The following is an 11,040-nucleotide window of genomic DNA, read 5'->3' on the forward strand; positions in this document are numbered from 1 at the left end:
ATGGTTTGCGTTTGTCAACTAATTAAGGATAAATATGTAAAACGATGAAAATTATTTAATAATTGGTCAATATGAATTTTATTGGTGGTTTAAAAATTGATCAATCTATTTAGATTACCAACTTTTTTTGGTTGCAAGAAAAAAAATTTAAACACTACTTTTTTTCAGTTAAAAAAGAATGAAAGAAGGAAAGAGAAAGAAAGAGACCAGGAGAGAGAAATCAGAAATGCACACTTTTCTTTTTAGATGGTTACAAAAAAGGATTCAAACCGAAAGTGAAACGAAAGGCAATAACAATGGTGCTCATACGGCAATGTGGCGTAAACCGAAAACTCCAGTGCCAAAACAAAGATATAAAATAGTTTCCTACTTACTTCTCCAAAATTAGCTACTAAATTAATTATTTTATATTTATATATAAATATATATTATTTTAATTATTTTTATAAAAATATTATTTATACATTAAAATTAACTACTAAAATTAAACACTATATATTTGTATATAAATAAAATATATAAATATGATACTTTTAGAGAAACAAGTAAAATAAGAATACATATGTATGAGTACGTGGCTATAATATGAAATTTTGTGGTCTTTTACAAATAAATTGTACAAATAAATTGAAGATGAGAATAAACAGTATAAAAAATTTCACTGATCACCTGCATAATAGTAGCAGTCTAGAATAAGAACAAAAAGAGGATAGAAAAAAGAGAAAGAAAGATTAGTCAGAAAGAAAAAAATTCACAATGCACCACACCTCCCTTCATTTTCTCTAACTATTGATATTCTCTTCTTCTGCATTATTTTTCAATTTCAGTTAGTTAGAACCATATCTCCCTTCTCCTAGCAGTGTTCTTTTTTTTACTCTATTGCCCCTCTTTATTGTATCATTATCCTCCACGTGAAAAACGACCTTGTCCTCAAAGTTAAAGAATGGGTAGGTTGATCTCATTTCTTCATACAGCTCCCAAGTGGCTTCTTTGTCGGACAGGCCTTGCCATTTGATTAAGATCTCCTCTTGTCTTTTTCCATTATTTTTTACCATGTGATGTCCCAATACCATATGTGGCTGTAGTTTACAACTTTTCTCATCAATCAACAAGGGTGTGAGAATATTGGTCGGTTTAGGGGCGCCTTCACATTTTTTGAGTAAGGAAATATGGAAAATCTGGTGGATCTTAGCTGTAGGGGACAGAGCAAGCCTATATGCCACTTTCCAAATTCGAGAACTAATCGAAAAAGGACCAAAATACTTCATGGACAATTTCTGGTTCTTTCGAAGTACCCCCAAATTTTGTCGATATGGATGCAATTTGACATAAACAAAATCACCAATTTGAAAGTCAACCTCACGTCGCTTGCAATCTGCCTGCGCCTTCATTCGTTGTTGCGCCCGTTCTAAGTTTCTCCTCAACATCACGAGGACCCTGTCCCGCTGTTGTAGCTGCTCTTGCAATGATGGAATGTCTAATGGTCTTGGTTCATATTTGAGGAGAGGAGGAGGATCTCTCCCAAAGACCACCTTGAATGGCGTCATGCCAATGGCCGAGTGAAAAGAGGAATTGTAACTATATGCAGCCCATGGTAGAAGTTTGAACCAATCTTTGGGGTTCTCTTGAGTGTAGCACCGTAGATACATTTCTAAGCACCAATTAAGGACCTCAGTTTGGCCATCCGACTCGGGGTGATACGCTGAACTTCTAGCCAATGTGATACCATGAGTTCCACAGCATTGCTCCCAGAACTTACTAGTAAAAACTTTTTTCACAGTCTGAAACAATCGAATGAAAAATTTCATGCACACTCACCACGGTTTGAACAAAGGCTTCTGCTACTTTAGGCACTGTGTAATCAATGGGCAGTAGAATAAAATGGGCAAATTTTGATAATCTGTCGATCACCACTAAAATAATCGAGCAACCATGGGACATCGGAAGGCCGGTAATAAAATCCATCAAGATATCTTGCCAAATGTGTGAAGAAATTGGTAGAGGTTCAAGGAGCCTTGTGGGTGGTTGTGTACTATACTTTGCCTATTCGCAAATGTTGCAAGCTTTAACATAGTCGCGAATAGATGAAGACGTTCCCTTCTAAAAGAATTGTGCAGCTAAACTGCCCAGAGTTTTCTTATACCCACCATGTCTTTCTATCAAAGAGTTATGGCTTAGATGCAACAGCTGTTGAATTAAAGAGAGCCAGCCGGGATTATAATGCGATCGTCCCAGTACCATAACCCGTGGCGTTGTTGCAGCCGGCCAGAGCATTTTTTCGTCTCCAAGAAAGTGACATCTGGCTTAAAAGACCGGTGTTCTTGTTGTAATAATGGCGGCAGACTGTCGGTAATCGTGGTAAGCTCCAAGAAAGCACGAGATAGCCTATCCGTGCCTTTATTTTCACATCCTTTCTTGTATTCAGTTGTAAAATTGTACCCAAGTAATTTAGCCAACCATGCTTGTTGTTCCAGGGTATAGATAATCTGCGCTCGTAACTCTTTAAGGCTCTTGTGGTCTGTTCGTATTATAAAGCAAGTAGTGCCGAAATTTAGACACCGCAGCTAGAATTTCTTGCATCTCATGCGCATATACTGACTGTCTCTACGCAGTAACAGATAGCTTCTTAGAGAAATAAGAAATCGGAACCGCTTTGGCTCAAAACAAAGCGCTTATCAAAATCAGGCAGTGCCAAAACTGGAGCATTGGACAAGGCACCCTTTAGGGTGGTAAAAGCCTCCATTGCTAGCAAAGACCAATCAAAATTATCCTTCCTTAAAAGATCAGTCAAAAGGGCAACAAGCACAGCAAATTAGCGGATGAATTTTCTATAATAACTGGCCAAACCCAGAAAAGTCCGTAGTTGCTTAAGAGAGGTAGGAACTGGCCACTCCCTTATCGCCTGCACCTTGGACTCATCAACTCGGATCCCTTGATGGGAAACAACATGTCCCAAATAATCCACCTCTATTTTGCCAAAGGAACACTTTGATAGTTTAGCATATAATGCATTGCACTCCAGAATATTCAACACATGCATTAAATGGTTTAAGTGTGATTGTCAATCCGGACTATAAACTAATATGTCATCAAGAAAATGAGAACAAACTTATGCAATACCTCATCAAAGATGGAGTTCATCAAGCTCTGGAATGTAGCCAGAGCATTCGTTAAACCGAATGGCATTACCAACCACTCGTGGAGGCCTTGGTGTGTGCGAAAAGCAGTCTTAAGGCAGTCCTCGGGGCGGACTCTGATTTGGTGATACCCGTATTGTAAGTCCAATTTGGAGAAGTAATGGGCACCAAACAATTCATCTAAAATCTCATCCACTGTTGGCATCGGGAATGAATCTGTAACCGTGAACACATTCAAAGCGCGATAATCTGTACAAAAATGCCAAGAGCTGTAACCGATGAGAAAAATGGGCTGGTGCTTGGCCGTATAATACCCTTTGCCAGCATGTTAGCCACTATGTGCTCTATTTCAGATTTTTTGCTGTGAGGGTATCTGTATGGCTTAACTTTTACCGGCGGTGCATTGGGCACAAGTGGGATTGCATGATCATGAGACCGAGGTGGAGGAAGGCCCTGTGGATTCTGAAACACTGCCTTATAAGTGTATAGCAACTGTGTAAGTTCGGGCTATAAATCAGTAAGTATTTCGAATGGAGTAAGGTCCTTGCCAGGAGCGAGTTGGAGCTACAGAGTATATAATGCCACAATTTCCTTAGTGTGGTTTAGCCGTTTGAGCTGATGGAACCGTGCTTGTGCCGGTATATAGTTCATTTCCCCTTGCAAAGTGACCAACCGATTCCCATCTAAAAAGGAGATGAATTTCTTTTTGTAGTTCACTAAGTATGTATCCAAAGTTTCCAACCAAATATCACCTAAAACGATTTCCTCAGTTGCAATTGGGAGCACAAAAACATTGATGAAGAGAGTATGGTCATGGATTTGAACCGAAACTTCCCTTACATTTCCCTCACATTGGTGGAGATCACTACTGCCCACTTGAACCTTGAATTGTGGCGCCTGGTGAACAGCCAATAACAAGCGCTTGGTAAGGGCTAGATAGATGAAATTATCCGAACTGCCACCATCCATCAAAACACGGACATCTTTCTCATTCACAGAACCAGAGAATTGAATTGATCTCCTGTCTGAAGTTCTTGTCAAAATGTCATAAGAGAGGTGTAATTGTTCGGGAGAATTAGATTCAACCGGCGGTGGCTGCTTGATTTTGAGATTTTCTTCTACAACAATCTCTTCCCAGGGTAATTCCTCCACAGATTGGATTAAGAAATAGTGTTTGGTAGCACAACGATGTGAAAGGGAGTAACGTTCATCACAAGTAGAACAAAGGCCCTTCTCTCTCCAAAATTGAATGTCCATAGGAGACAACTTACACATGGTGGCTGGTTTAGGTGGTGTTGGTAGTAAAGGTGAGGTTGAAGATGAATTTGATGGTTGGGATGTTGTGGTAAGGGCCAGTGGTTTGGGTGTGGGGGCGTGACGAATGGATTTTGGACGGTTTAGAATTTCACTAATGAAATCTCGTTGTAAAGTATAGTTTCTAAACCAATCACTAATCCTTTCATACAAAAAGTTGTTTGTCACAAGTACAAACCCCTAAAATTTATAAACCGAAGTATTTAAACCTCGGGTCGTTCTCCCTAGGAATTACAATGAAGTGTCTTGTTATCGGTTATGAGTTATTTTGGGGTTTTGGATAAGAAGCATGAAAAATAAACGGCAATGAAAATAAACTAAAAACTATAAAAGGCTCTTGGAAAGGTGTGAGAACTAGAAGTTCTATCCTAGTTATCCTTCTCAATTGTGATGAGAATTGTTCATTGCTACCACTTAGTTAACCCTTACTAATTAAAGGAAAGTCAAGTGGATGAATTGACTTGAGCCACAAGTCCTAGCCAACTCCCAAGGAAAGACTAGCTTTAGTGCACTCCAAACCAATTAGCAATCTCTCCAATTATCAATCAACAAAGGAATTAGATAACTCAAGTATCACTAATTACTCTACCTAGGCCAAGAGGAACAAAATCTACACTAAAACTAAAAGAGACATTTCAACAAACACATAAAGTGCAATAGAAGTAAACATTATTAATTGCAAGAATTAAAGGAATCTACAACTACAAAGGTAAGAGATCAACAATAGAAAAGCAAAGAAGACACATTTATTATGAATTACCTCTTATTGAATTGAAAGAAAATGGGATGAACAATACTAGATCTACAACAAAGTATAAGAACAACATGAAGGAAATTGCAATAAAAGAATGGAAGAAGAATCAATGTCATTACAAGGAATTGAGATGTAGAAGTAGAAGAACATGAATCTAAATCTAGACCTAAGAACTAAACCTAATCCTAATCCTAATTCTAGAGAGAAGTGAGAGCTTCTCTCTCTAAAACCCTCAACTAAAGTAATTAGTTAGTTGGAAGTGATGTTATAGTAATGATTCATGTCTTCCCCTTAATCCTTCATCCTTTTATCCCTTTCCCTTAGCAATTTGGCGCCAAAAATGGGTTCAGAAACCCTCTCAAATCGCCAGGCACGTGCTGCATTAATGAGGTCATGTGCCATCATCGGCGCGTGCGCGCATGGTACGCGTGCGCGTCCCTGGTCGATTCTGCAATGTTCGCGCGAGCGCCTTGTGCGCGTGCGCGTGCATGGCTGACTTTGTTTCTTTGACTTTTTATGCTTCTCTCCACTTGTATGCTTCCTTCCTTGCTTCCTTTGATCCATGCTTAGCCTATTTCAACCTGAGGTTACTAGCAAACACATCAAGGCATCTTATGGAATCAAACAGAAACTAGAATTCATCAAAATAAGGTTTAAAAAGCATGTTTTTACACTTAAGCACAATTATGGAAGAGATAACAAAACCATGCTAATTCTTAGGCTAAATGTGACAAAAGGTTATCAAAATACTCTAAATTCAATGCAAAACAAACCGTCAAATTGGGGTTTGTCAACCTCCCCACACTTAAGCCTTAGCATGTCCTCATGCTAAGATAAGAAGGAACTTAAGGGTTATGACATTTATTGAATGCAACTAAACTATATGAGTCCTATCTAAATGCAACTATCTAAAGCAATTGGAAATGCTTAGTTCAAACAAATCAATTCTCAAGAGAGCATGTGCAAGCACAAGAGCTAGGCATATAGGAGCTAAGTCCAAACCACAATTGTATTGAATTGTCAAAAAGAGTTCAAACTTGCAAGAATATAGGTAATATAGGTGAATACATGTGATTGAACTTTTGAACCCTCACCGGATGTGTATCCGCTCTATTCACTCAAGTGTTTAAGGGATAATTCACTCAATTCTCTTCTAATCATGTTTTCCAAAATTTGATTTTCTTCTAACAATCAACACTTATTCAATGCGTGCATACATTCATCATGAGGTCTTTCATTTAGGTTGTAACGGGGTTAGGGTCAAGGTAGGATCATTTATGGTCAAGTGGACTAGGATTTGAGTCTTTGATTAGCATAGACTTTCCCACCTAACCTATTTAATGACCTATACAAATGCGAGCTATTCTAACTACCCATTCTTCACTTTTTCTTACATACTCATGCATTCTTTTTTTTTTCATTTCTCAATACTTATGCATTGATTCTTACTGAGCTTCACCTTGGGGCATTTTGTCCCCTTTATTGCTTCTCTTTTTTTTTTTCTCTTTTTCTATATACATTTTTTTTCTTTTCTTTTCATCATTTTTTTTTCTTTATATATATGATTTATTTTTTTTTTCTTTTTCTTCTTTCAAACTAAATACGAGAACATCAATGCATAAGGTCTCTACATTTAATCAATACATGAACATGTGCCCAATTCCTAAACATAAAAGTGTATTGCCCCCTTTTTATCCCATCCAATGTTCCCAAGCCTCACCAACTTTGAATAATAAAACACTCTCACTAGCCTAAGCCAATCAAGGATCCAAACAAGGACTTTTCATTGGTTTTCCGCCTTGGGCTTGTAATGTGCTAAAATAAGAATAAGTTGGTTAAGCATAGGCTCAAAATTGGCTACAATGGAGAGTAAAAGGTTGGCTATTTGGGTAAGTGGCAAATGAAATAATGGCCTCAATCATATAAATACACAAACACAAGAATTAAACGGATATATAGAATCAAGCAAATTAAGGATCACAATCATGGAAAGAGAACAATTTCACACAAGAATGGGAAATAAATGGTTATAAAATGTAACCACATCAATAGGCTCAAGTCTCACAAGCTTGTGTTCTCAATTCAATACATGCTTCACAAGGTATGAAATTCAAGCAAGTTTCAAAAATTATTTTTTCAATCAATTGGGTTAATGCCCTATATTTAACTCCTTGAAAAACCTCAATGTTTGACTAAGCATTGTTGTGATTGAAAAGTTCAAAAATTTTCTTAGTTCACCCTTTCCTTTTTCACTTAGAATCAATATAATATGCAAAAAGGGTGCCTAAGTTTTACTTAAAACATGATTTCTAATCACAACCGCAAACTAAAAACAAAGATAAACAAAATGTATAAAGAAGAATCCACTAAAAGTACGGAATCTATCATCCAAAAGATCTAAAAATATCCAAAAGCATCCAATAATATCTAGAAGCATCAAAATGTCTAAAATCCAAAATAAGCAATAAAAGTATCCAAAGAAAACTAGAAATGCAAATGCATCAAAATATATACAAGGATGTGCAAAATGAGATAACTAGGCCGAAAAAAAAAGTTCACCGGTTCCCAAATAATGCTACCGGTGCCATTGAAAAAACAAGGATAGGGTTATCTCTATTTTTGAATTGGCGCGCGCGCGCACCTTGCGCGTCCGCGTCCATTGAAAAAAACGTGGGTCCTACGCGTGCGCGTACAACGCGCTTAAGCGGGGATGAGCAGAAATAGGAAAGGACGCGTGCGCGTACCGTGCGCGCACGCGTGCATGGAGTTGGGCCAGGGGCTTAGAGTTGGCCCAACCCAGGCCTAACTCTCTGGAGAATGGCCTGGGAGTCGCGCCACTAGATTTGCGCGCACGCGGCAAGTACGCGTCCGCGTGCATTGAGGGGAATGGAGATCTACGCGTGAGCGTACAGTGCGCGTTAACGTGGGGTGGCATATTAGGCAGGGGCGCGTGCGCGTATCATGCGCGCACGCGTACATGAGATTGGGCCTGAGGCGTAGAATGGGCTTGAGGCACGCCCAACTCTCTGGTCCATGGCCTAGTTTGGGGACACCACGCAAGGACGCGCGCGCGGCAAGTGCGCGTCCGCGTACTTCGACGAGTTGTGAATATGGCGCGCTGGCGCAATGCATGCGCTCGCGCAGATCGGGTTGGGCCTGGGGCCTAGAGCTAGCCCAGAAATGGCTTAACTCTCTGGGGTTTGGCCCAAGCATTTGCAGCAGCAAATCGGCGCGGACGCGGCAGGTGTGCGTCCGCGCGAACTTCCAGGATCTAACAGTCGGCGCGCCTGCACGTAGTGCGCGTCTGCGCCCCTCCTTGTTTTTTTTTTTTTTTTTTTTTTTTTTTTTAGAAGAACAACAAAAAAAAAAAAACTTGCTGAGTGCTCCCCTTAGTGTTCACAACTCTTATTCACTCAACCATCATACAATTCACAAAAATGCAATTTTTTTTATATTATTCATCTACTTACTAAACACAACATGCATGTGACTGAGCTAACAATTAAGTTGTACAAACAAATTATGTGAAATATCTACCTACAATGGTAACTCAAACCACTTATTAGGCAAATTCAAAAAGAGAGTGGAAAGAGTTTACCATGGTGGGGTGTCTCCCACCTAGCACTTTTAGTTTAAGTCCTTAAGTTGGACATTTTTTTGAGAAGCTTATTGTCATGGTGGCTTGTGTTTGTACTCATCCTGGAATCTCCAAGGATCTTTGCTCCTCAATTGGTTGACAGAATTTCCAACCCTTTTCATCAAGCTTGGGCAAAGTTCTACCCAAGATATGAGTCCCCATAGTTGGTCTTTACATAGCGAACCGGGATCCCATATCTTATCTTCACACCCATCTTTGATTTGATCTTCATACTTTTTCTTTCCGGGTGGTTGACACGAGGGCGGTCGGCACGTAGAATTCTCGTTAGTCCACCAATTCTTCCTTCTAGACCCATACAAAGTAATTCTTATCCCATCATAATTCCTATACCTTAAAGCTTTGACCTTAATGAGCCTAATTCCTAACTTGCAACCACTACACAACTCATTCTTGCTTTTAATTCCACAAAGAGCTCTAAGTTGTCCATCCGTTTCAATCAAACCATATTCAAGCGAGAAAGTGAAGCTTATGGATAAGAATTTTACCCACTTGAATGTTGTGTTGGATGATGACTCGGGAAGGGAGACCTCCCCACACTTAGACAATGCAAGGTCTACTTCCTTGTGCTCTTCTTTGTGTATTTCCACCTCTTTGCGAGCTTCCTCGATTTCAACCTTTCCCCTTTTATCACATAGCTTGGTGTTGTCTTCAAGAACTTTGATTTCTTGCCTAATGGGAGGTGGTTCAATTTTGGATAGAAATTCATTGATGAATAGATCCATTTCTTGGTCAACCTCTTCATATTCTTCAATTTCGATATACACCATGCCAACGTTTTCCTCTTGGTAGCTCTCTTTCTCATTGCTCACCAAGGGTATGGGAGGTTGTGCACACTCTTTTATACTTTCAATTCCATGTCCAATGGGAGAGGATTCCATTGTAGAGAGAAATTCATCCATGATTGAATCCATTTCTTGATAAACCTCTTCCAAGTCTCCAACGATGAGATGCCTTGGGGGTTGCGCACCCTCCTTAATATCAATATCAAGCTTCTTGGAAGAGTTCTCCATGATGCTACATTCCCTTGGACTTTCAACATCTCCTAAATCTTCAACCACTTCTTCCTTTTCTTTGATGATCATAGGCTCCTCCAATTGTTCCAACACAAAATTTGACTCCTCCTTCTCCACCGAATTTCCCAATTTCTCCTTCATGCTTTGCTCTTCTTTTGACTTTTCACATGTGGTCACGGAAGTACCTTGAGTATTCAAGCATTGGTGGGCTAAAGTGTGCACCACCTTGGTCAAATTGGTCACAAACTCAAGTGTATCTCGCTTCATGGCTTCTTGTCCTTGAAGTAACAAAGTGAGAGGATCGTCTATTAGGGCTTGGGGTGAATAGGAAGGTTCATTATTTTGGAGGGAGGGTTCATGGTAGGAAGGTGGTTCATTATTTTGACGAATGGATTTTGGACGGTTTAGAATTTCACTAATGAAATCTCGTTGTAAAGTATAGTTTCTAAACCAATCACTAATCCTTTCATACAAAAAGTTGTTTGTCACAAGTACAAACCCCTAAAATTTATAAACCGAAGTATTTAAACCTCGGGTCGTTCTCCCTAGGAATTACAATGAAGTGTCTTGTTATCGGTTATGAGTTATTTTGGGGTTTTGGATAAGAAGCATGAAAAATAAACGGCAATGAAAATAAACTAAAAACTATAAAAGGCTCTTGGAAAGGTGTGAGAACTAGAAGTTCTATCCTAGTTATCCTTCTCAATTGTGATGAGAATTGTTCATTGCTACCACTTAGTTAACCCTTACTAATTAAAGGAAAGTCAAGTGGATGAATTGACTTGAGCCACAAGTCCTAGCCAACTCCCAAGGAAAGACTAGCTTTAGTGCACTCCAAACCAATTAGCAATCTCTCCAATTATCAATCAACAAAGGAATTAGATAACTCAAGTATCACTAATTACTCTACCTAGGTCAAGAGGAACAAAATCTACACTAAAACTAAAAGAGACATTTCAACAAACACATAAAGTGCAATAGAAGTAAACATTATTAATTGCAAGAATTAAAGGAATCTACAACTACAAAGGTAAGAGATCAACAATAGAAAAGCAAAGAAGACACATTTATTATGAATTACCTCTTATTGAATTGAAAGAAAATGGGATGAACAATACTAGATCTACAACAAAGTATAAGAACAACATGAAGGAAATTGCAATA

At 38.9% G+C, this 11,040-nt stretch overlaps 1 protein-coding gene across 1 annotated transcript; it reads right to left on the reverse strand.

Annotated features, from left to right (window-relative positions):
- Positions 1-827: 827 nt before the first annotated feature.
- On the reverse strand, positions 828-4,412 carry LOC148563815 (uncharacterized). The gene is made up of 4 exons (XM_088486959.1): positions 3,720-4,412; positions 3,452-3,629; positions 3,121-3,386; positions 828-1,781 (listed from the first exon to the last, which is right to left on the reverse strand). The coding sequence occupies exons 1-4, from the start codon at positions 4,410-4,412 to the stop codon at positions 828-830; spliced, it is 2,091 nt and encodes a 696-aa protein (XP_088343085.1).
- Between the last annotated feature and the right edge of the window lie 6,628 nt (positions 4,413-11,040).

Source organism: Arachis ipaensis, chromosome B5, assembly GCF_059453495.1.
Source record: "Arachis ipaensis isolate K30076 ecotype BB chromosome B5, ASM5945349v1, whole genome shotgun sequence".
NCBI classification, from domain to species: Eukaryota; Viridiplantae; Streptophyta; class Magnoliopsida; order Fabales; family Fabaceae; genus Arachis; species Arachis ipaensis.